The following is a 26436-nucleotide window of genomic DNA, read 5'->3' as shown; positions in this document are numbered from 1 at the left end:
ATTATGTTTTCATTGGAATATGTTAATATCAGCATATATATAAGATAGTTTGCTTTGTTATACTGTATAACATGTAAGCACATATTTCTAACTACATATGTTACAAACAATGATCTCTCGATTACGTGTTGGAAGCTGCTCACATCACAGTGTTGTCTATAAGTAGGACAGAGAACAACAAAGTAAAAAACATATTGACTAAAGCATAGGCAAAGATACTGCTAGAGCTTGAAATAACTCTGATGGCATAGCGCCTGAAAACAAGCATGGGAATTTTATCTGCTGTCAGCACTAAAGTTAGCACATAGAATTGTTTCCTGCGATGCTGCAGGAATGGGGTCTTAATCACAATTGATAGGGCAATCTCCTACCATGACTGTCGACTAATAAGCACAGTCAGATACCATTGACATTTAATTGTTTACACCTCTTGGCATTCATTATGGATTTACTCTTCTGAACACTGTTAGAACGTAGCCATGCACAGCAAAATAATAAAAAAGAATTTATCAAAACTTGAAGACTGGCAGAAAAAGCCCCTTGGAATAATAGTGTCTTATTGACAGATTTCTAGTAAGGCTTGTCTAATGCTTATTTACAGCGTGGATTCTATGTAAGACATCATCTGTAGTTTGAAAAAGATATATATATATATATATATATATATATATATATACTTAAACTGCTTATATCAAAAAGTAACCATGTACACAACGTCATCATTCCACCAATTAATAATAACAAAGAAGGAGAGAACACTAAGAATTTTAATCACAAACTATTTTTATATTATAATTATGGTCTACAGCAACTGAATGTTTCAGTCCCACTTGGGGTCTTTTATCTCCTTTGTCACTATCACCTTCTCTTACTTCCCTCTCCTCTAGTTCCCCATGTCCATGTCCAAGTCCCCTATATCCATATGACCGCGTGTACATGCCTGCACTGACAATTATGCCAATCCTCACCAAAGTAGTTATCTTCCAATTCCTTCAGAATACAAACACCGGATGCGTGCAGTATTATCACAAACATTTTTGCCAATTTGAAAGGGTGTTATGTTTATTCGTCCTTTCTAAAGAACAGGATGGACAACGTTTTAGATTTCATATGTAAATCAATCTGAATACCTGCATTATTATGGAAGTGCTCTCATCTACAGTGATAAGTGCACAATGGTCATGTTTTCCAAACAGTTGTAAAGATGCACTGCAGCTTCTCTCAATAAATGTGATGCCGTACCTGAAACAAAGAAGATGCAAAATTATAAGTGATCGCATCTGCTGCTCATGTGGAAGTAAAGGTATAGGACTTAAGTGTTCGGTCACTGGCCCGCTGGGTATTTGTCAGTCCAGGCCTGTTAAAAACCGATCTCTCCACTATACTTACAACAACTGGAAAGTGCATTCATTGCGTAGTGTGAATTTTAAGTGGTAAAGCCAAGCCAGTAACAACATTGGTGGTTTCCCAGGAATACTGTATAAATATTTGAAATGATCATCCTACACTTACCTTGACTCCATCATTTTCAAGATCTCTGTGTTGTTTAAAAAACCCTCGGAACATATGAAAATATATGGAATCTGCATTTTCAGAAGAATTTCTCCAAATCTGTCCGGAGCGGCGTCCCCTACAGAAAGAGCCAAAAGTTGGGTTTCGTTTTCCATCTCACAGATGCATTTTGACTTTGTTACCTTCAAGTACTCTACATGGATATACCAGGACACCTAGAAACTATTTGCCTATGTCGGTTTAATAAGAAAGGACGACTGAAAGAAAACTTACCTACTAGAAAAGCCTTTGGGAGGCAGGTTTTTAAGGTCATGTGAGGTACCTTTATGGCCTGGCATAGGTTTAGCCAGCAATCAGTGCAGTCATACTCAATAACAAGGCAGAAATGAGTCCAAGGAAAATCATTGCCTATGTGCTGGTTGTTTATTATGATGCACGTACACATTTTCAAACTGCAAGGCAAAAAACAGGCCGGCAAAGCATTACACAGGGACGAGAAAACCTTAAATATTTCATTTACTTCCTAACAGTTTTCTGTTATAGGTCCTATAGGGCAGATCGGCTGCTCGGCCTTTATTTACATTATGGATGTCTGTTCCTACCCTACACAACATCTGTAGTTTCTCATTCCCAGCACATCCATGTAACGCTGAGCATCATGTCCAGTGCTCATCACAGAGGATGCGTGGTGTGATAGAGATACCTAGAGATAGGACCAGGGGGACGCAGAGGTACTGCCCTGGGTCAGGGCTACAGCAACAACTCCCATATATATACCACTCATTATAAGTTTGTTTATGTTTGACACTGAAGGACCACAATTGACCGGGCATGTCATTCAATAATTTTTAAGATATTATATATATATATATATATATATATGGAAATTCCTCCTTGTGTCAAAGAAAGATGTTGAAATCATCTTGCACAGTATTATGGAAGCAGGGGTAAAATCTGTTCTTCTTAGTTTTACCTAGGTTTCCCCATAGTTGCCATCCCTGGCACACAGAGGTCAGCCGGATTATTGAATGCCAATCCATTGGGAAAAGGGCAACTATGTAGTGGGCCTTATAAACCTGTCCATTTAAAGAATGCCCTAACATAACCGATACCTACAGGAAACAAAACAGGTGCATAGTTTACCTTGAATATCATTTTCTGCAATAGTATAAGCAGTGTTCCATAACTCAATTGTGAGTAATGGAAATTACATCTTTCTACTTAAAAAAATGAAAAACACACAACCAGTGCCACAACGCTAGTATTAATGTGAGCCGCTATATCTATAAACCTTTATCGTTCAGCATCTGGCTCTGCTTGCATTTCCTGTGTGATAGGACCCTTGTGATCTAACGTCTATTTTTCTTTTTGTGACAAGCATCAAATTCAAAAGTCAATGTGTCACCAATGCCAAGCAGTTCAAATGTTTTTCCTTGGTCTGCATCTTTGCATTGGTGCTCAGCCAAACACAACTCCTGCAAGCCAAGGGTGCAAGAAAGACAGTCAAAAGCTTGAGGGGGGCTTCTGAAGAAGTCACCTTTTTACAAAGAGGAGAGAACAGTAATTTAAATAGGAGATCTATCATGTGCATAGCTGGAGAGTCCCATTAATGGGTATTATTCCAGTGAATTTAAAGGGTGATGTTGTTCTTGAGAATGTGAAAGTTTTCTCAATAATAGTCATTACACCCGGATATAAATGCCATTTAGTGCATTACAAAAACATGCCAGTTTTCAAACTTTGTCAAGCTAAAAAGTTTGTCAAGGTTGAACCAATGGCTGTTGTTGTAGTGGCAATGTTTAAAGGCATTGTCATGATACACTGTATGATGTCATTTTACCAATTCTGCAATAATATGCATAATATACTTAAATAATATATAGGAAGTATATATATATATATATATATATATATTTTTTTTTCTTTAAGTGTTTTATGTGTATTATTAAGAATTCCATGTGATAGAAACCAAAATGTAATATTTAATTAATATGCCAACCTTTCTAGTACTTCTTTGCTGTCCAGAATTCTTCTTCCGTAGGTAGGATATAAACTTGTGACTTTCATACCTGTTATAAAATATGATACTGTATATTAGGAAGATTAATAGAAACCAGTGATTCTAGGTGTGTGGAAAGGTCATGGAGGACGTTCATCATCTGTGCCGAGTTTAACAGAATGAGTCAATTCGGAGACCATGTAATTTATGACGATATATATAAATCTACCAATTAGCATTTTTAATTTCTGAAAAAAATGTGTGAACTTGAGTTATTCTTTTACAGTTTTTCTTCTCTGTGTTAAGATGGCAATTTGATGTATTCAAACACAGATACATGTTTTTCAGTTACCTGATTAGATGACTTATAATGTTTAAAGAGCGTTTGGTTGTAGTTTTCTATGAGTCACATGCAATATATAGGTCATTTAGGTTCCAGATGTAAAAAATGTACATTACCTTTTATTTCACAAAGGCCATCGATGATTACTGTTTTGACGTTGTCAGAATCCATACGTGTTATAATTATCACCTGTTTAGCATTTAGAAACTATGTATTATTATTTCAGCTCCAAACACCAAAATATTTAGTAATAGGAGAGAGATATTTGGACAGAGAAATTCATGAAAAGTAACATCAACCCCCCAGTGTGTTCCTCTAAAAATGGGGGGTTTAATTACATATTTAAGAGGGTATCTGGGGATAATTTTCTACAAGACACAGGATACATACTATTACACAGATCATCCCAATACACCATTATCAGTATCTGCGACTATCAGCTACTAGTTTATGTGCTGCAAAGAGATATCTTACCTCAGCGCGTCACGGCTTATATCAGCGCCGGGAGGGGGGTCTTATCTGTTTATTACACCCTAGTAAATACCCCCGTGTCAGTAAATATGAAGTATTTTTTTTTATAAACAGTGCCTTGCAGATGTACTATACTGTATAATATATTCTGCACAGCGTGAGATGTGCTCTGTGTGTGTGATACTGGTACAGATTATCACGCTGGTGCTAAAACAATTTCCAAAGTATGTAGCTATGATAAAAGTAGATAACAGAGGCTCATGAGAAAAAAAATATTCACGCGCATAACTATCTCCAACAGTTTAACTCACATGACATGTTATGTTTTATTAGCATAGTTTCCGTCACATATGAAAATTAACTGTTCAGAATCTGTATTCTTCTTTAATAAACTAAAGGATGTCTATCTAGGGGTGTAATGGGCTATGAAAATGGCGTATGTTATAATGTGCGCTCGTAAATAGCATAGTCTTGCATTGAGAGTTTACTTTGAACTGCTTCTCCCCCATTTGTTGTCTCTCCATCCATTGGGACAACTGGCTTTGCAGAACTAAAATCTTGGGGTTTAACTCTTCATTTTTTTCTTTAACAAACTGCACAATCTCCAGCTTTCGGTACATGTCATCTAAACTGGACCCCAGCAGACTTTTATACATATCCTTTGCTTCGTGCAAATACTCTGAAAGGACACAAAACAGCAAATGACATTTTGAGAAGATAAGGACACTTTTATTTTTTTGTTCTCCCTGATAATTATTTGAACAATATGATATGCCTATATGCTATTTGAAATAAAACACAGCCACCTTGAAACAATACAGTGATGTGTACGGCTAGACATATCAAGTCCTTCTCTATAAAGTAGAATGTTCACTCACCTAGAGCCATATCAAAGTCACACATGAGGATAAGGTCTCTGAGTGTCACCAGGATATGGAAAAGAGCTGCATGCTTGAATAGCATTACATCTTTATCGTCTTCGTTTCCTGGAAAATAGCAACCTAGCTTGTAATTCAAAATTAAAAATTCACATATCAATATTATCTCTCCAATATCCTATATGCATTGAGCACCTCCTTGGAGCAGGACCTTCTCATCATTTGTAACCCTATGTCTAAGTGCCATAAAATGATTAAAGCGATGCAATACTTTGCATATATTCCTTAAAATTGATTATTAATGGGAACATGCTAACTCTATTTGTCGTAAGCCTATTGAGCAATCACAGAACTAATTATAGTTTTGGGTTTTATAAAATCTGATGTTCCTTAATGCATTTTCTCCCTCTAGTGGCCATATAATCCATAGCTCTTCCGGACATGAAGCTTATTGAAAGAGAAATGTCAGCTGTTGTGGTTGTTAGTCTTGACTAGTGAGAGTATACGTAATTTCCCCTTGCCATTTAATTCTATATTCCATACTTGGAAGACTCTGAAAAAGCGGAAAAGATGACATACTCCACTGTCTACTCTCAATCCCAACATAATATCTAAACTTAAAGCAAACCGCTTCACCTGCTTTTGCTTCATCAGTGACCAGTTTTTCCCGTTGCCGCAGCAAAAAACGAGAACAGTCAAAAGCGACTGTGCCAAACTTCCAGTTCAGACAGGTAGAAATCCCAAGGCTTTGAAGTTTGTTTAGTACCGGTATGGCTGAGGCTTCAAGGATTCTGTAAGCCTGGCATTGACTCTCTGTTTACATGACAAAGTAAAAAAAAAAAAAAAAAAAAAAAAGGTATTAAATAAGGTAAGGTTAAATATAGTGCATACTCAACCACTTGTTGAGTACATTTCCATTTCTAATAATGAAGTATGAAATACCTTGCATACTGTACATTAGATTGTTTATAATAAGGTTATAGAAATAGCACCAATCACCTTCTATTGAATAAAAGTGAGCAAATTGAACTAAACATTGTACAAATAATAATTAAAAGAATGGCATATGCTATTTAAGTTTACAATCCAGATGAGTTGTGCTTTAACTGTGTCACCGATGACAGGTGAAGTTGTCTGTGTCACATAGGAACCCCAGGTCCCAATGTTCTTCTTCTGGGGCCACACTCCCCTAAGGGATTTGAAGCCTCTTCCTTGGTAAAACCATCGGCGAGCTGGATCTTCTTGGGCCACCTCCACAGGTCAAAAGCCAGAGGATACAATAATAATGATACAAGACATCACAACACAAAATGATAATGATCTATTTCTTGAAAGGAATAAATGAATACACTGCACAGGTGACATAAACAGGTGTGAAGCAGCAGTTGTTGTGGAGCAGATGCTAGAAATAATTTTTTATGCAATAACAAAGAGTTAAACAATTCCCACAAAAAACATCAAAAGGCAACGTCTTTTTACCTGAAGCTGGAACGTCAACAGATAGGTAGTTGTCTTCTGTAGGCACTTCAGTGTTGGCTTGAAGAGTGAGATGATTATGTGATTCAAGGTCTAAAGGTCTGGTAGGAATATTGCCTGTTTGTAATTTAAATATAAATATATATATTAATAAATACGTATCCCAAAATGTACTTTGTGACTAACTTACTTTACAAAATAATTTTTACACTATTTATCTGTATGTCATGCAAAACATTTGAAGTTCTCCCTAAAAAAAATGATTTTACTATGACCAAAACTCCCAATACTTCAGATGGCCAAAGAGACACTTTTGTACTAGAGGGTATATTTCGAAGGCATGTAAGTACCAAGACATTTTGTATGTGAATTTGTGACTTGTTGGTGCTACTTGTGTAATAACTTTGATCTCAATTGACTGTCCTACCATGTGACCATGTGGAAATAATGGTGGCAGCTCATACAGGGATTTTGAGTTGCATAAGAGACAGGCCTCAACTTGAGGTAAGAGGAGAGGAGAAAGCGTGGTGAGCTGCATAGATAACTGTGTGTTAGCCTGAGTGTGTTTGTCAGTGTATGGTTTTATGATGAGTGGGGATGTGTCAGCATATATATATAGTGTCATAGAGCCTAGGGTTATTGGTGCAAGAGAGAGAAGAGTGAGGTAATGTGCATATGTGTAAGGGTATGGTATTAGATTGAATGCACTGGCGTAACTACAGGGGGCCCGGTGGGACCCCTATGACCCCTTGTTCCGGTCTTCTCATACCAATTCAAATTTGTTTAGAAACTGGGCCCCACCGCTCAAGGGAAGAGCCCTTTCTAAACTGTTTTGAACCGCATGGGGAGACATGAACAAGGGTCAGCATGAATGTTGAAGCGTGTGATCGTGGATGTTTAAAGGTGTGTGTGATGCATTGCATGCATGTGTTTGAGTCACCAAAGAAATACTGTACCCCGAAAAGAAATGGAAGCATGAGGCTTATTAAATCAGTAAACTGTCATGTATATTAAATGTATTATTTAACCATGCATTTGATTTAATGAATGTATGTCACTGGAATACATGGTTTCTGTGGCTATGGTAATCTAGAAAACAAAATGTTTCTAATATATAGGACTTTCCAGAGTTATTGTTTACTTTTAGCCTTTATTGTATACAATTTATTAACCTTTGGTTATAGAATATAATAATTTACAGTATTCCATTGAGCCTGCAGTGGCGACATTCATACGATGAATGATATATCTAAATACCAAAAGGGGAGAGATTTAGTGAGCCTGTTAGCTTCTGGGGGGGTGATGGGGTCCAGTGGATGCCAAGCTAAATAATCAATGTGTGGGCTTGCCTGTGGTTTTAGGCAGTGAAGGGTCGGTGACTGATGAGCACTTATCTAGTACTAGGACAATGCCCTCGTAGCCGAGATTCACCCCTGCTGCCTGGAGATATGTTTTGATCTGCTTAGACAAGTAGTGATTTTAATCATTAGAATTACATGCTAAGCGTGTACATGTGGTGGAGTGATTAGTGCATCATAGCTTGTCTGTGTGCCCTAGGAGTTTAATTGCTAACTCATTTTTATTACAATTTAGTGCTTACTAGATGGGCCATTGAATTTGGCCCACTGTGTGTGTTTTTTTATTTTATATGATGGTAAAGCTACTTCATCATACCACATGCCTGATTAAGCCAGTAGATAATCTGATCATTTATGCATGGCCCCGTTTACATCTTCTACTGTCATGGTAGATTTGAATGAGAATAGGCTATGGAGGTTCCCTGGATAATCCCATTTACTAATTATGGGGAAGTTTACACTGTTTCGTACTCTGCATATAGTAAAGCAGTGTCAGACACATCATTTTAGCTGACAAAGACATTCTTCAAACACTCTATAAATGTCAAGAAACCGGCTTGACTAATAACATATGAGTATCCTTTCATACCACTATATAAAAACATTGATGGCTACATACACCTCTTCTAAACCTTCTTTATAGACACTTAATAATTAGTTAAAACGATAAACCTCTTATTATTTATGGAGGAATTAATAGTACCTTGTAATGGGAGCCCTTCTGTAAGTATGTCATTGGGACTTAACGCACGGTTAGTCCTAAGCATGATGAAACTGCTAAGAAGATCTGATGCATCCTTTGATCCTATCTTGTGACCATTGCTTCCATTATGAATTTCTTTTGAATAACTCTTTGTTGGGTTTAAGTGGCTTAGTGAAAAAGGTGAATTTTTCCCAACATTAACATCTTCTGAATATGAAGAAAATGTATGTAGGTTATCACAATGTGCCCTCTCATCTTTGCCAGAGTCCTCACACATTTCACTGACAGATGCATCTTTTGAATCCACCAAGAGTTCACTTTGTGAGGGAGGACACGAGAGCTTAGGCGTTGGCGAGGTGCAAGCATTAGGCAAAAAACCCTGGCCACTGTTCTGCAAACCGCCTTTTTGCTTCATAGAAAGTGTCGTCTCCTCTAACAACCCTATATAATGGAGAACAGGAAGACATGGAAGCATGAGGCTTACTAAATCAGTAAACTGTCATGTATATTAAATGTTTTATTTAACCATGTATTTGATTTAATGAATGTATGTCACTGTTTCTGTGGCTATGGTAATCTAGAAAACAAATGCTTCTAATATATAGGACTTTCCAGAGTTGTGGTTTACTTTTAGCCTTTATTGTATACATTATATTTTGCAGTAATCCATTGAGCCTGCAGTGGCGACATTCATACGATGAATGATATATCTAAATACCAAAAGGGGAGAGATTTAGTGAGCCTGGTTAGCTTCTGGGGGGGAGGTCCAGTGGATGCCAAGCTAAATAAACAATGTGTGGGCTTGCCTGTGGTTTTAGGCAGTGAAGGGCTGATGAGCACTTATCTGCTACTAGGACAATGCCCGCGTTTGTGTGAGTGGTAAACACAAGAAACGTAAGAAATTTAATTTAACGCAATCACATACATGGTTGGCACTGAAAGGGTTATTTAATAGTCTTTGTCCAGGCACACAGAGGCTGTCACAAAAGTAGTTTGTCAGCTTCAGTGTATAAGAGATGGCCTTGCGTGGAATCCCAAAGCAGCAAAGTATTGCCTTTGAACCATTAGTGACTTTAAGGTAACTGAACACTTGGTGGCACTGTGAACGCAGACATTGCAGCCTATGGCATCATTGCTGTATCTCACACCGGCTCTACAAATTAGCAGTTACACATTGAAAGAAAAAAACAATGCTAACCAGAGAACAATGATGTCATCGATCACAACAATAGGGACACCATTTCTGATCTTTTTTTGCACCTACATATTGTAACAAGCAGCGTGAAAAGGAACTTTGGCAGAGACTACTATCATTCGTCTTAGTTAACCAATAATATGTGACATTGGACTGTATAGGAGCCATGATAGGGAGGTATGGCATCCAAAGTGGCATTTGTCATTGTATTTGAGATGTCTCATCTTTTTAAACTAGGATTTTCTTTTTTTTATCAGAGGAAGCGTACTTTCTTCTATGGTCAATTTGTAGACTTACTTTCTAATTGTACAGCAGTGATTATTGCAAAATCCTCCATTGTGTTGATAATTAAGTTGTTTGCATTGTATACATCTGTAGTCAATGGCTCAAGGATATCAACAGCCTTCATATTAAGCCCCAGCTCGCCCCACCAGCTATTTCCAAGTGTGAAACCTACAGATTTCTCTGCTGTGATTGAGATTTTCTTTTTGAGCTCAGAAATAGTAGCATGGCGAAAGGTGTTTGGAATCTGTGGCACTGCAAATACATTTGAAAATGTTATCGGCAATAATATATTACATATCATAATTCAAAATGTGTAACTGCAAACATGCAAACCAGACTGTTTTCTATTTTCAAGTTTAGTGCAAATCAACATTGTCCACATACCTTAGTCTTGAACCAATACCTTTCAATGATCTCCACAAACATCTGAATTGCTGCTGTTTAGATGGAAGGATGCATATACAAGAACAAACTAACTTGAACTGATAGAGCTCAGGGCCCCCCATCTTTAACAAACAGAAATAATACTTTCTCAAGTTCTCATCACAGGGCCATCACTTGGTAAGCTGAGTGGCCATAGTATCATGGTGGTCCCAGGATGTAATTGCGGGTAACAGTAATATTAATAGGTTATACTGGAGCATTGGAAGAATTACATTGACTATTCTACTGATATATCACAGAATATATATATATAAGTATACAGCATATCTGTTGAAGTAATAAGAAAAGTTTACAATGTGGGTTCCTGTTGGCCATGCTTTTCCTACCTTTAAGCAGAAGGTGGTGTACATCTGACGTGCAGGCCCGGCTCTCTAAAATATCTTCTTGAGCCAATGCAATCTGAATCCTAGACAACAATAAAAGAGTTAAAGAAGAAAAATCTTATTACAATATAAACTTGCTGCAAGACATCTGGTCTCTGGTTGAATGATTCTAGAAAAAAGGCTTTGCTAATTTGAATAATGGTGAATAGTGGGATAGCGGAGAATATTTCTATATGAACAAAATGCTGTGGACACCTGACCTTAACACCCTTATATGAGCTTGTTGGACATGCAGTTTCAAAATCATGGGTATTATTATGGAGTCCCCATCCCGCTTTTGAAGCAATAACAGTCTCCACTCCTCTGTGAATACTTGCCACAAGATTTGGGAGTGTTTCTGCGGGAATATCTGCCCATTCAGCATTTGTGAGGTGAGGCACTGATTGGATGAGAAGGCCTGGCTCGCAATCGGTCGGTGTTACAATTCACCTAAAAGTGGTCAGTGGGGTTAAGGTCAAGGCTCTATGCACAGCACTCAAGTTCCTCCACAATGAACTTGCCTTTATGGACCTTGCTTTGTACACAGGGGCACTGTCATGTTGGTACAGAAAAAGGCCTTCCTCAAACTGGTGCCATGAGGTTGGAAGCATACAATGTTCTTGATTGTCATTTGTATGCTGTAGCATTAACATGACCCTGTAACTAAGAGGGTCTAGTCCAAACCCTGAAATAACAGCCCCAGACCGTTATCCCTCTTCATTAAACTTTACAGTAGGTAGCATTCTCCTGCCATCCGCCAAACCTATATTCGTTCATTAGACTTCCAGATAATGACGCACGATTCATAAATCCAGAGAACATGTTTCCACTGCTCCAGAGTTCAGTGGCGGTGTGCTTTACACCGCTGTAGCCAATGCTTGGCATTGCGTATAGTGATCAATGCACAGTGCTTGTGCTGACGTTGTTTTCAGAGGCAGTTTGCAACTCTGTAGTGACTGATGCTATAGAAGACAATCAATTTTTGCACATTGTGCTTCAGCACTGAACAGTCCCATTCTGTTAGTGCACATGGTCTACTGCTTTGTGAATGTTGTTACTTCTAGACGCTTCCATTTGAAAATAATAGCACTTGCAGTGGACCACTGTATGGTGTTAGTGCATGGTGTTAGCATGAGTGTGTGTCAGTATATGGTACTAGAGTCTGTTTATGTTAGTGTATGTTTTTAGCATGAGTGTGTGTTAGCATTTGGTGTCAGCATATGTATGTGTGTGTTGGTATATGGTGTTAGAGAGAGTGTGTGTCAGGGTTTGATCCTATCGTTAGTGGTGCAGGGGAGCTAGTGTGTGTATGTGTAAATGTATGGTGTTTAAGTGGGTGTTTACGTCAGTCTCCATGTTAGTAAGTGTATGTGTTTTTTGGGGATGTCAAAGAAATACTGCACCCAGGTGCAAGACTTACCCCTGATATTTAGATTATTGTGACTTACTATACATAGGATTGTACCAGACTGTACTTTTCTGCCCTCTGCCCTTAATTGTGCAACAAATCATTGTGAACTCTTTTTTTTATTTATATCTTTAGATTATAAGCTCTTCCCTTATTTAATATCTCCATGCTTCCCATAGAATTCTTAAAATGTTCCTTCACATCAATAATACTACTAACTTTTCCTCATTCAAAATGTGATGCCATTTTCTACTATACTTCCATGAGCAAACATAGCGGTGCATGCCAGGGCTTTGGGAAGTACATGGCACATTTAATCAACTGTCAAGTCTGATGGTACTTTTAAATGTCTAGGAGTGTTGTGGTCATTAGCTATCATCAAGCCACGTTACCGATTAGATCAGGGGCAAAACTATTGCCCCCACACAACTGGTCTGTGCCTTCTTTGCCCCTTGCTCCCCCCAACATACAACATATGTAAACACACTTAAACAAATTACACACACGCCATCTCACCCCACTTAGACATCCATACTCACACACACACACACACAATTACACATCAATGATCACACACTCACATTTAGACATACATGCTCACACACGCACAAGTACACATCCATGCTCACACACATACACATCTATGCTCACACACACAATTAATGATGAACAAATGCTCACATTGTCTTTTATATATACATATTGGAGACCAGTGGTGGATTATTTATGAATTGTAGTACAGCAATGCTACTTACTTCTGGGGAGCAGGTGACATTTCTTCTGTAGCAAGGTTAACACATAAGGCTTGTGCTTGAAATTTAAGTAGTGAATTGGGTGGAGTCAATGGGATCTCTAGCTCAGCTTCATGGTATGATTTGCAACACACTAAAACACAAAACATACATTATAATATATTTGCAATAATATACAGTATAAAAAGATAATTAATAAAGCATTTTGCTCAACTACACTTTCATTCAAACTAGCTCTATTTAGGTTTATATTTTCAGACATCCTCTTTGCGTGGTTGTGCTTTCATAAAACATTATCTTTTAATTTTCCAAACGCTTACATGTCTCAGTTTAAAGTTGCTCCTTTGGCCTTTTTCTGCCAAGAATGCTAAAAATAGTAGGTAACTGAAATTGATTACATTCTTGATCTATACACAAAAACAATGTGCTTAATCTAAGTAGAGGTGTAGGAACTTCTGATATAAAGTGACATTCTTAAATAAATATTACTCTATACACTTTGCCCTATGCACAAAAACATTTTATACGTTCTCTTATGATTATTATCGTAGGACACATGGAATGTCTCCTTAGAGTAGCCAAGAAAAACAATTCTTTCTTGGCAACCTTGATAATGAGTACAATGTCAGCACACAGAAAGCAGTAATTGATTTATGGGCATTAAATTATGGGTAGCATGGGATGAATTAAGGCCAGAAAAGGCAGAATATGAGCATGGACATTTGCATCTACTCAGATGCTTCCTACTAAGAAAATGAGCTTAAAATGATAAGGCTGTTAACATTACAGACAGGCAGCAGGGCGGTTAAGCATTACAGATTCTGACTGAACATTCTATAATACGCAACAGAAGTCACTTGAGTTTTAGTAATACTGCCAACTATAATCGTAAATATTCTGCAATACAGTTGTGGCATTAATGGAAGGAGCAATACTAGAATTTTCACATTAATATTTATAAAAAGGAGTATAGGCTCCTAGAGAGGACAGAGTCTTTAATGAAAGGACAATACCTTCTGGTTCCGATTTTACCTGTGTCCTCAAAGATTGGGTCAAGGTCCTTTTTAATGTAACTGTGCTCAAGAACGTCTATTTTACCTGTCGATTTGGTAATAGAATCTAAGAATAAAAAGTAAAGATAAATTAACTCACAAAATCATCAAACACATATGCCTTTCTGAAAAATGCTACAAAATTGCAATTTTATTATTTCTTCTTTTGATAAATGTTTGCCTGGCTTTCATATTAATTGCTAGTATAAACTGCCTTTCTCATTCTCCTTGTAAATTCACACTGCATTGTGATGGTCAGACATTCAATCTAATTCAAGCTTTACGCAAACCTTTTAGGTGGTAAAAACCTTTCCTGCACAAATGAGATAACAGCAAGAGTTGACAAATGCATTAGAGCATAACCTAAAAAAGGAATGTATTCATCACAAATAAAAAGAAAGGTGCATGAAGGCAAAATAATATAACTATTAGTCCATCCCTCTTTGTAACATAATGCATTATTCAAACAACAGTCTGTAAACCAATTATTCTTTGTGCTATGAATTTACACAATATGTCATTGAAATTGTTGAGGAGGACCATAAATGCATGTCCTGTAGGAGGAAGGATTATTCTTTTCTAGTCTTATCCTTGCTCGAAAATCTTCTGTATAGTCAGCACAGAGTGAACCACATCTGTGATACAGCTTGGTCTTTTTGCTGGTAATGGTCTATAGTCTATGGAATTACAGCTTTGGGGTGCATGGTGAATACATTAGACCTACACAATATTCCCCAACCCTCTCCACTGTAAAATGTCACTCTTTCTAGTGGTAAATTAAAGTTCCTTCTTCCAGTCCGCTCTATATAATCTCTGTGAGTCTCCATCATACTTCATACTGTTATCCATCTATGTTTCTTCGGTATCGTTCCCTCTCTATCCTTCAGGATTAACATGAAACACTGGGCCTTTCCAACAAAGCCCTAGTTAATAACATGTCCAATCCAAGATCAAATAGGTGAACATATGCTAAACCAGGGGAAAAACCTGCCTAATTCTTATGGGAAAAAAACAAAAAAACTTTTTCTTAATTCTTATGGGAACCAAGGTCTCAGAACACCGGCTTTTCCTGAAACACCTTGTATGTTCTGGTGTCAGACATGGAAACCAGATTTTTTTCAGTCCAATTTTTGAGATGGCATTTTTTGCCCAGCTCTAGTGTCCACCCCAACCCAATAACACATTGGGAACATGATAAAGTCAAGACACTAAGCAGCGATCTGTGCTGGCTAAGGGCTTCTCTCTTGTCGTAGCCTAGTTATTATCAACCTATGCCCCCATTGTGGATAAGCTCTTGAAGAGCAACCCTAGCGTGTAACTGAATGAAACACATCTTGTTAACACATATCGAAATTAGTCTAAACATTTTAAATTATAACTTCCCTATATTTTATTTACTACAAGCAAACATATCCAGTGCATATGAATGCAAGGTAATGTTAAGCTGTCTAGCAAAGCAGGTGTCTCCCATATGATGTGTCTGATATCTTTTCCTTTCTTTTCACATATAATGAAAACTTCTACTTAACACTCTGGGCCGTGGATTCATTGTAATAGCTCTGCATGCAAACCTCTGCAGATACGTATTTGTTTATGCTGTTTACCTGTTTTAACCATCTGCCCTTCTGCCGGTGAATGCTGTATTGTGTCAGGAGTGATCTGCAGCATTGTAATGAGTTCTGACACAGAGGTTCTGCTTACTCTATTGTGATCAGTAACATCCAGTGGGCAAGGTAGCATTAAATACTGCTGTGAACACAAATTGAATACATTAACATAATACCAACATAATAAACCACTGGAATGCCATCCTATTGTTCTTTTTTTGCCATCAAACTGTATTTTATTTGCATGCAGTGAAATTGCTTGCTTTTCGATGATTTAAGACGCTTCTTTGTTCAACAGTTTGTTATACATGAATTCTAATTTATACAGCATCTGTTAATTGTAATTATTGTTTCTTGTACGCTCCATCATGTCTATTCCTAAAAGCCTGCACGATGTTATCAATTTTTACATTAAAGCTGATCATCTTAGGAATTCACTGATTTTAACGTAACCTAATCGATGCTCAATCGGTGGTTGAATTTATCAGGCATGTTGGATTTAGGCACTTAAACAATCAATGTATACAGGCAGTGTAGATCTGTTTATTTCATAGTATAATTTGTAGTAATAATGTATACGTCGTAGCTCTTGCATGTAAAGATGTATCTACCTCCTTTGGTGGCTGAACACGGAACTCTTCTGTAATAAAATCTGAGTCGGTTTCTGTCTCTTTAGAAATGTCCATCCTGTGGTGAAATATAAATGATAAATGTAAGCGATTTCTTGTGTGGTGGGCTTAGATAAGCTTTGTCATGTTCTGTCTTTCTAAAAAAAACACACAAACATAAAGCATAGGTAGCAGAAGCCTATGGGGACACAAATAACCTCTGCATTTCTAAGACTGAGCTTTTATATGGTAAGTACAAACATATGTGAATGGGATTTCTACAAGAAAAGGTGCAGTCCCTTCTTAAAATAAAAAAACACCAGAACAGATGGCACACTAGGTTCAGAGAGTATTCTAGTGCCACAAATCAAATTCAAACACATAACAAACCTGAAAAGATGTTCTTTTGTGCAAAAGCCCTTGTGCCAGTTCGCAAGGGGGTCTTCCACAGGGATAGTTTTGAGTCTGCTTCTCAACACAGCCAAACTGGGTAAATGGCACCCGTATTTTGCAATGTGGTAATCAAATACCAAATCATCAGGGATAAAATAATCTGTAGGTAGCAGACGGAACAAAGCAAGTGTAAAATGACTCATGACATATGACATAGTATATAATGTAATAATAGTGGGGATAGTATCTAACGTAACAAGGAAAAGGTGAGATGCTGAAAGCCATTGCCTAGAAGAGATTAGTTTTCATTTGAGATTTGATATTCTGCTGATTTAATAAACCAGCAAATAAAAACTAAAGAGAGCTGTAGCGGGAACCGGGGGTCCACTGAGGGAACCCTGGCTGTCTCTGCCGCCTTCGTCGTAGTGTGAGCGGGATACACTTGGGTAACGCATAGTTCTCACAGTAAGTGTTTATTGGATGAAACATAAAAGACGCGGAACAAAGGCGTCTGTGGGTAAATGTAGAGAACACAAATGGGTCCGCTCATTGTTATCTCTGGCCAATGGGGTGTCAAATGTTACAGGAAAATATTCATTCAGTATGGCCAATAGATTAGAACCTGTGGAAGGTGTATGTATATACAATATACAGTATATATATATATATATATATATATATATATATATATATACCTGGCATGACTGTAAGCATAAATGGAAAAGGCTCCTATTGATTTCAGTGGATGTGCCTTGCTTTCCACTGATTGGTTGGTTCAAACAGCCAATCAGTGGCAAGAATTGTCAGACCACTAGGTCTAACTTTAGCTGTACTTAGTGGGTGACTATATGTTGGTACTATGAGTTACATTGAGAAAAACAAGGCAAACTAGATATTTGTGCTACATTTACACATAACCCCTAAAGGGTGACTAAAACCAGAACAGGACATTGTGAAAACTAAAGAGACATTAGCTGTGTGTAGGTAGAGATTGATAGATAGAATAGATATATAGAGACAGATTAAAAAGATAGCTGAGCGATAATTGAAATAATTATTTTTGCACTGCTATAAGCAAACTACCATGATGCTTGAAAGTAAGGGAACTATCAAAATAATAAACCGGTTATTAAAACACCTTTTAAATCTGTTATTGCTGGACTTCACCAGCCCTAGACACCAGGTTGCCATGATGACTATGCATCGTAGTGCTTAGGGTTTCATCTGCTGGATACACAAATCAGGTTCTACTTGAACTGGGTTTTTATGTGCTTCCAGCAGGGCTTCGTGACACAATGTATGTGTACATGCGCGTCCATGAAACTTCCCAGCATAGATAGATTTGGAAAGAACAGACTCATGTTATGTAGTTAATACGTAAGACAGCATACCGTCAGGTTTTTTTCCCATGGGAACACTAGTCCTCCAGCATTCTTCAGAAATATGTCCAACCTCTTCGACATCATTTTCAACAAATAACAAGATTTCCTCCTGATCGATCTGGGTGGAAGGGTTTGAGCTTGGGACAACATCGAGAATACATTCTTCTTTCTCAACAAATGTGGAACATGGAGTGTTCTGCCTAGAGGGAAACAACCCATACTATTTTGCTTAACCTGTGCTGTAAAGATAGACATATTTGTACAATATACACAGATATACTGTAGATTGTATAATCTAAGACAATTCTGGAGTTGTTACGCAGCCATGTTTTCAACTAGCCAAAATAGGCATGTCTGTAGAGCTGTCCGAAGAAAATGGGAACATACAATTTTTGTACATAACTGGCTGTGCAGTTTGGGATTCATAACTGAGTAACTGATTCCCTTCTGTGGGTTTATCTGTCCTGTATACTGCACAACAGCACTTTACATCCAGTGGTCAGAAACATGTGGAATATACAGATGCCTTGGAAAAAAAGGTCACCCTAACTGCATCAAGAGCCATTACATGGTCTCTGTCAGACATGATGGCTCCTGTTGATAGAAAGAAGATTACACGTCATCAGAAGTTCTGATCTCACTTGCCAATCCAGAATAGCGCAGCATGCACCACCAAGTCCTACATCTTCAAGAGATACATGATGCAGCTAAATTTCATATTTTAAAGTGCTAAGTATTACATGAAACAATGTGGTACTGATATGAGAAGCCAAAACTGGATAAATCTACATAGAATTCAATTGGAATTGCAATAGCCGTATGGATTAATATTAAAATCTAGCCCTAGCTACTGGGATCTGTTAAGCCATGAAATATGGAATAAGCGTAGTTTTCTACCTACCTTTCAAGACACTCATCAAAACAGATATATCTTTTCCATTCATCTAACACTGAGCCTTCTAGATGAACCTTGCAGACTGGAATTGCCGAACCTCAACAATGTAGAAGAGACCAGCAATGTGTTAGCAAGTAACATCATTCTGAATTTCTATAATGCTTTACATGGAAAGTAACACAAATCTCAGACAAAACCATAACATAATCCCATTTATCACTTGTGTCATGTTCTGTTTTTTTTTTCATTCCGATTAATATGTTTCAGTTCTGATATTCATCTAACACCGAGGGCTTGGCCATGGCATTCCAATGAATTATCTCTACATTTCATATGATCTATCAGTAAAATCTGCATTGGAATCCTATCAGCAGCCCAATTAGGAATGTGTACCATTCTTCCTGGATCATACCTGCATTGTTTTTGCCACGTGTGCATAAGCCTCTGATGTTGGTTTACAATCGTGCATTTGCTCTGTAAAGCTCTTATCACTAATATGACAGTGTAGACCGCAAGATTAACTCATGTGATGTAGAAGAAAGGTCGCTGATCCCACATACAGCTTACGGGGGAAAAAAAACAGCATTCAACCATTTAAGTAACAGATGCCAATACCAGCTGAACTATATATCTCATACATCATAAAAATCCTGGCAGCACCTTATGTGCAGATATTAATGGAGTGGTAGAGGTGAAATACATAGTGGTGTATTAAGGGGAAACTTGTTAAAATACTAGTTATGTTCCTTTATTTCCATAAGCTGTGTTACAGACCAGGTTGACAACATTTATCAGTAATCTTCTGGCAAAAGGCTGCATTTAAAGGACACCAGATGTGCTCATGAGTGTGGATCCAGCCTTTGCACACACAGGAAAGCAGTGAGCAAGCATGGGGTACATGTCCATGAACCAAGTGATGGCCCAGAATCAGGTACCTGGTACCATTAGCGCTTACATTAACCCCTTTATTAATGCACAACATAGACTGATAACACTGAGTGTGTTCATAATCCAAATCCTAGCCACAGCTATTGATATATCAATCTTCTGCATTTCATGTTGAAATGTTTAACGTTTAACTAAGTTTACCTTATGAAGTTGCCACAACAACTCCACAGGCAGCTTACGGGAATACTTGCCATCCCTTCCCTGCATTTTCATTTCAGGTAGCTATATGAGTTTAAACTGTTTTGGCAGTAGACTCATACCCAGAAAACATTTTGTACTTGTAGAAAAGAAAACACCAGAGGGCAATGAAGGACAGATGGACTTTGGCCCCTCCTAAGCAGGTATTCTAGGGAATGAGGGCTACTTGCAAACAGTCCAGGCTTTGTGGTGAATCTCTAAGGAACATCTCAAACTTTAGCTCACTTAGAGCTCACTTAAATAGAGAGAAAAACCCTCCATTAACATATCAGACTGATCCTGAATACAAGGACAGACCAGCAAAACACGAGGCACATTTTCTCTATATGAAGGAGCCGACAAACCCCAGACATACATGTTGAACTTCTTGGGACACATAAGTGGGGTGCAGTTGGTATCCTTCTGGGTACATGTGAGCAAGGATGGGCACATCTGGTAAACAGACCCTCAAGGGGAGAAATCTCATACAAAAAGAGATTGAGAATGACACATATAGCCTGCCCTGCAGTGCATCACGACTAAGAGCCATCTCAAGTTTAGCTCACTTGTGCCATTACAAAGGAAAAATCTCCACTGACAAATCAGTCTAATCCTGCACACAAGGGCAGTCCAGGACAGAAACGTGTACCAAAGTTCTTCTGGATGGGAGGATTCAACAACCCAAGCTGATTGAGCTTATTAAAGAACAGAAGTTACGTTACATACAAGTCAATGATACAGTAGTCTTTCAGGAAGCAGAAGGCCAGCCTGTGACAGTGTCTTGTTCCCTACTCAGATTAGGCAAACCACTAAACATCCTCAACTCAACACATTAGGCAAGCTTTATCAACAATAATCTCTGTGTGAGCACCTTAAAAAGAGTCTGTACAGAACTTCTCTTTCACAGAATCTCTAAATTAGTTTTCTAAGGAACCCAACAGAGCCTGTGCAGAAACGCATTGCCAGAAGAAATGTAGCGATGTTTCCACTGCCGGAGTGGGCCATGTTTGCAGCTACACAGACCCCTAGCAAACATGAACATCTTTAGTGGGAGATCTCACTAGCCAAGCAACACCTTCAGACATATATTTGAACCTTGTAGGTCTTTCCAGCTGGGTGCCGTTGGTAACTTCAAGGAGGTTCACGTCTGGACTCGCCTTTACATTTGAGGTAAGACCCAAGAGATTTCCAAGGGGAGAAACTGCATACAAAAAAGGATCAAGAACAACTCAGCAAAGAGTGGTCCACAACTTAATAGAAACACAATTTTTGTATTCAGTTTCACTCTTTAGGGATCTTGTGGGGTCCACCTCAAGTGTAAAGGTGAGTCCAGAAGCAGACCTCTTTGCTCTTGTGTGCCTAGAGGGATACCCACTGCATTCTACTGACAAGGCCTATGAAGGCTAGACTATACAGTATGTCAGGGATTGTTGGTTCCCTTGGTCAGAGCAAATCTGCCTTGCCTTTTGTTTCTGATTTGCCCTTCTCCCGAGAATCAGACTGATGTATCAATAGAGTTTCTTCTCTTGCAGTAGTACAAGTGAAGGCTATTAAGTGGCTGCCAGCTCTGAGTTGGGTAGTTTGTCAAACCTTTTTGTATGTAATATATGCACCCTTTGGGAATTTCACAGAGGCTACCTGGACTTCCTTGCTTACTTGTGCCTGAAAGGATGATACCAGCTATACTCCACTGATAAAGCTCATAAGTGCTGAAAAGTACATTTGGGGTTTTTGGTTCCCTCATGCTCTCATGCTTTCATGCTCAGATAAACTTATTCATACACATTCATGCTCACATGCACATGCTTACCTGGGGAGGGTCTTTTTTCCTGCACAGGGGAAGCAGAACGCAGCAGAGTCACGTGAATTTACGTCACATCACATGACTCTGCTCCGGAATTTTGAGTCACTTTAGAGGACTTTCTAGGCCCAGAAATCAGTGAGAGGAAAAGTAAAGGTTTTGTGTCATTGTCTTTATTTTAATCTGCATATCTTATTAAAGGCCATATTTTCTCACAGTAAAAAATGAGTGCGGCCTACGCACATATACATTTCTGGTGAAGTGGCCCACTGCAGTATAAACTTGGACACCCCTGACTTCCATGCTCACATACACTTTTACATAGACATTCATGCACACATTAATGCTTACCTACATATAGACATACTGTGACAGGGAACCGGGCATGGTGGCGGATGGCATAAATACTGCAGTGCAATGTGTTGTTTGATAACCCCAGGGAGAATGTTTTGTTGCAGACAGAATAAAGGAAATTCTGTAGTTAAGTATGGGTCCCTGGGGTGGAACATTTTGGAAAGAAAGGGGGGCCAGTGCTCGATGATGAAGGTGATGTAGCCAGTCCAGGAGTTCTGGATCTCCCAGATAGTTATTCACCTGTTAGCAATCCAGCAGCAAGAGGCTGCTACAAAAAATTGCCCTGTGAGGGATTCAGGTGAGAAAAGACACAAGCAGTGAGCGAGACTGCATTTCTTTCCAAAAGAGTCTGCTGAACGATTCCTTAAGAAGGAAAAAGGTCTGCGCTACATTATGTTTTGCTGGCAGAGGGTACCGTCCAACGATAGTCAGTTACAACTGTTAGTTAGTGCTCAGAGAGCAAGGCTTTTCTTTTTGTTTGTTTTATATTTATGTTTTGTTTGCCAAACCTTTTAATAACAAGGACTATAATTTCTAAAAGGAATTCAACCTTGTGTGGTATTTTAAACCTTAAGACTGTGAGGCTATATGATCCCAGCTCACAATACATACCCTATCACCCCACTCCCTTACCTCTCCTGAAGATTTAGGTCCGATGCTTGCATATTGTGCTCGCAGCCTCAGTTTCATCACAGGGATATGTGATGTAATGTTACCCCTCGTATTTAACCGGGGAGATCTCTCCAACCAGCAAGCACAAACAGGGAGACTAACTGCCCAATAGGACGATCTGTCCACATCAAAGTGGTCCAGGGTCTGCTCCCTCTTTGTACCCACAACCCTAGGAGGAATATGCCATTGGCTGCTGCTCCCCAATTCAGACACTCCCTAACCAGCTGCCTGGTAGTAATACTGGTTCCTATTATACAGTCAATGTATAATAATTATGCAACATTTGAGCACCATTCCAAATATTGGCTACCAGAGGCCACTGGAAATCTTTAAAAAAAAAAAAAAAAAAGCATGTCCCTTTAATGTGGATTGTTACTCTTGGTAGCCCCATATACAGAGAAGTGTGCACGAGAAGCTACAGTTTTGCTGTCTGGTCTGCAAATGGAAACAACATAAGTCACCTTGCTGAAAGCCAGCACCAATGTGTGTCATCATTAATGTTGGAGATCAGAAAATAAATAGGACACAGGTAAGAGTTACGAGTTAACATTACTTCCTAAAAATTATGCTGAGTAAAGCCTGTAGGCTTGGCTGCATTAAATGTTTAATACAAGACCCCTTATGTCTAAACCAGAACCATAAACGTTATTTAGACTAATCATCACATCTAATTAAATATTTTTGGCAGGATATATCAAGATCCTAGTCTAGACAGATCGTACTCAGAATCCTTATTAACTGTTCCATGCAAAATGTCTTGCAAGGCAAGTTTAAAGACATAACATACTTCGTTTCCAAGGTTTTCTATAATTATCACTGGTGAAAGTCCCACTGTGATAATAATTCTCATTTTGCTGAACTCCTTTTGGAAATGGAATATACATCCAAGACGTAGTAATTCTTTGCTTGATTATATTCTAAAAAAGAAAAGGAGAAAGTAGTAAAACACGCTAATATTTATTCTCATTTGTTTTTGTGTTACAGAAGGCCAGATTGAGGATCTTCTTTCCCCTTTTTTCTTGCTTGTACTGTATGTACACATATGCCCATGATAAAAGTGTCCCTGCAGGCAAGTAAGGTGTATATAGGCCCTATTTTTTATTTTAGCATAATTTTACATGTAACATATTAATACAATGTTACATGCATATATATAGAAAAAGGAATTACAGAAAAGGTAGGTAAAAATTGTGGCACGACTCGCAGCTTGTGTTGCAATTGCTATTGTTTTTGGAACATAGCAACGCCCCTGGAATTAGGAACAAAGCACTATATAAAGGAAAGAAAAAATAGAATCAATTCTTTGGTAATACGCAGGAACGTCCCACTGCTTTCTAGGATCACACCGGCTTTGCTTTGATAAATATAGCACACTGGAGGCAATCTATAAATATAAAACGCGCCACTGACAATGCTTAGCTCTGTGACAGCCTGTCTAGCTTCTTACGTAGGCAGGTCATGCATAGAATTTGGCCCTACGAGTGCGTATTTAGTACCCCTCCACTGCCTTTCCCTCCATCCCCTTAATCTCTTTTCTGAGCTCTTCTTGTCTCCAGGCAACAATTCTTCACTCGGTTTTATCCTCTCTCCACACTAATTTTCGTGTCTCTTCTGTTTTTTTCCTACCTCTTCTTACTCTCGCTCATTGGGAATTTCATAGATGTAGATAGGTAGAGTCGTTAAAAAAAAACATGAAAAAAATGTACAATAAATTATAATAATTGATAATTAAAAATTATTATATTTATTTAAAAATAGATAAAAATTCTAGGCAAACAGGGTGGTTTCCTGGTTACAAAATACATAATTATTATTTTTGATTTTCACTAATCGTGTATATTTTATACACATGTACAACTATGAATAATGGTGTACACTGTCCACAATACTTGACATACCAATGGGGAAGGGTTTTTTTGAGGATACTGTGGGGGATTAAGACGATAGGCCATGGTGGGGTAAGCACCTGGGCCTATACATTTTGATGGAGCACCTTAAGTGTGTCAATTCCCTACATAAATGCTACAAAAAAAGGCAGGCAACCTCACAACATTCCCCAATGATTCTTCAACCACTAATTAATAAAAGGGAAACAATCTGAAAAACCTCATATACGTAGTCAAGTGCAAGAAACTTGAATGCTGGAAAAAGTGCTGTGCTCATTTTCTTTCTTTCTGAAATAGGTAAATATTTTAAGTGACGAGGTTAATAACATTAATGTTATCCACAGAATTAAAGAAGAAACATGTTTTGTTAATTATTAATTATGCTGCCTAGTAATTTATAAAAATAAACATCTGGTTATTTACAATCTTCTCCATATTTTGCTCTATTTTTATTACATTGATGTTTCTATGGAACCCTATTCCATTCTCTAATTTTTCTTTCTAATTTTTCTTCCCCATTCACAATATTTTTTAGGATATGTGATGTGTCACAGAGGCTCTGTTATTAGGCGGCTGATTACTAGGCCATAGGGGCACACTGTCCTGATACTGTTACACCAGAGCCGTAACTAGGGCTTATGGTGTCTGTGGCAGGGCCAGAGGTTCTGCCCCATACTGATATCACATCTGCTTTTAGAAATGGAAGATGGTATGGGCCTTAGCTGCCAGGTGTCTTGGGCACTCCTCACTTGTGGCCACTAAGGCAGCTGCCCCACTTGCCCCATGGGAGCTATGGCAACATGTAAAACTTTGGCAGGATACAGAGATTATTTTTAATAAAGTGGCAAAACACCAGCGCTGCACTGGACACTTTATTGGGGTACAGCATGCATATACAGCATTTTTGGTGCAAAGTGGTCAGTGGTGCAATCTCCATAACAACCAGAATTGCCTTTTATATATAAACTACCCCTGCGGTAACAAATGTAACCTTTACCTGCAACATTACTCTAACGTTTTAAAAAGCCAAATCAAGGATTTCTTGAGATTAAGTTGAAGCATGTGATAAAACGCGTAGAACAAAAACGTATGCATTTATGCTTCAGAAAATTATTTATCTACAGACAGAGACAATTCTTCCTGTACTAGCAAAAGACATACCGGTATTTGGGAATGCAAAAACAATGAAATCAACTCTAATCTCTCTCTGGAGAAATCTATGGAAGAGATACAGAGATGAATAGTATGTTATTAAAACACAGTGGTAAAAGAAATTCATTAAAGATAAAAATCTGCTATACAATGGACATTTTGTATACAACAGGAGATCACCCCAGGAATATTTTATTACAGACAAAACAAGCTTGTTAAGAAATATCAACAGTGACCTTTTAGATCTTCTTCCTAAAATAAATAATTCATTGAATTATCCTTACCGTCTGATTATTGTTGTTGAAGGTTATCGTTCCCTTTCT

General features: G+C 38.2%; 1 protein-coding gene across 1 annotated transcript in view; it reads right to left on the bottom strand.

The window, feature by feature from the left end:
* The window catches only part of SHOC1 (shortage in chiasmata 1), a 32006-nt gene extending 6768 nt beyond the window's left edge, over positions 1-25238 (bottom strand). The window contains exons 1-21 of the mRNA XM_053470302.1: positions 25182-25238; positions 23863-23992; positions 21310-21449; positions 20625-20701; positions 18238-18428; positions 16844-17006; positions 16457-16532; positions 15843-15987; positions 14219-14305; positions 13190-13319; positions 10991-11070; positions 10233-10472; positions 8741-9181; positions 5840-6016; positions 5204-5311; positions 4814-5004; positions 3971-4043; positions 3512-3581; positions 1768-1964; positions 1513-1603; positions 1131-1242 (exon numbers count right to left, since the gene is read on the bottom strand). Of these exons, the coding sequence (XP_053326277.1) occupies positions 1131-1242; positions 1513-1603; positions 1768-1964; positions 3512-3581; positions 3971-4043; positions 4814-5004; positions 5204-5311; positions 5840-6016; positions 8741-9181; positions 10233-10472; positions 10991-11070; positions 13190-13319; positions 14219-14305; positions 15843-15987; positions 16457-16532; positions 16844-17006; positions 18238-18428; positions 20625-20701; positions 21310-21449; positions 23863-23992; positions 25182-25238 (2976 nt within the window). The remainder of the gene's footprint in view (positions 1-1130; positions 1243-1512; positions 1604-1767; positions 1965-3511; positions 3582-3970; positions 4044-4813; positions 5005-5203; positions 5312-5839; positions 6017-8740; positions 9182-10232; positions 10473-10990; positions 11071-13189; positions 13320-14218; positions 14306-15842; positions 15988-16456; positions 16533-16843; positions 17007-18237; positions 18429-20624; positions 20702-21309; positions 21450-23862; positions 23993-25181) is intronic.
* Positions 25239-26436: the final 1198 nt, after the last annotated feature.

Source organism: Spea bombifrons, chromosome 1 (assembly GCF_027358695.1).
Source record: "Spea bombifrons isolate aSpeBom1 chromosome 1, aSpeBom1.2.pri, whole genome shotgun sequence".
NCBI lineage: Eukaryota > Metazoa > Chordata > Amphibia > Anura > Pelobatidae > Spea > Spea bombifrons.
The sequence above is the reverse complement of the archived record's forward strand: the minus strand, read 5'-3'. Positions and strand labels throughout refer to the sequence as shown.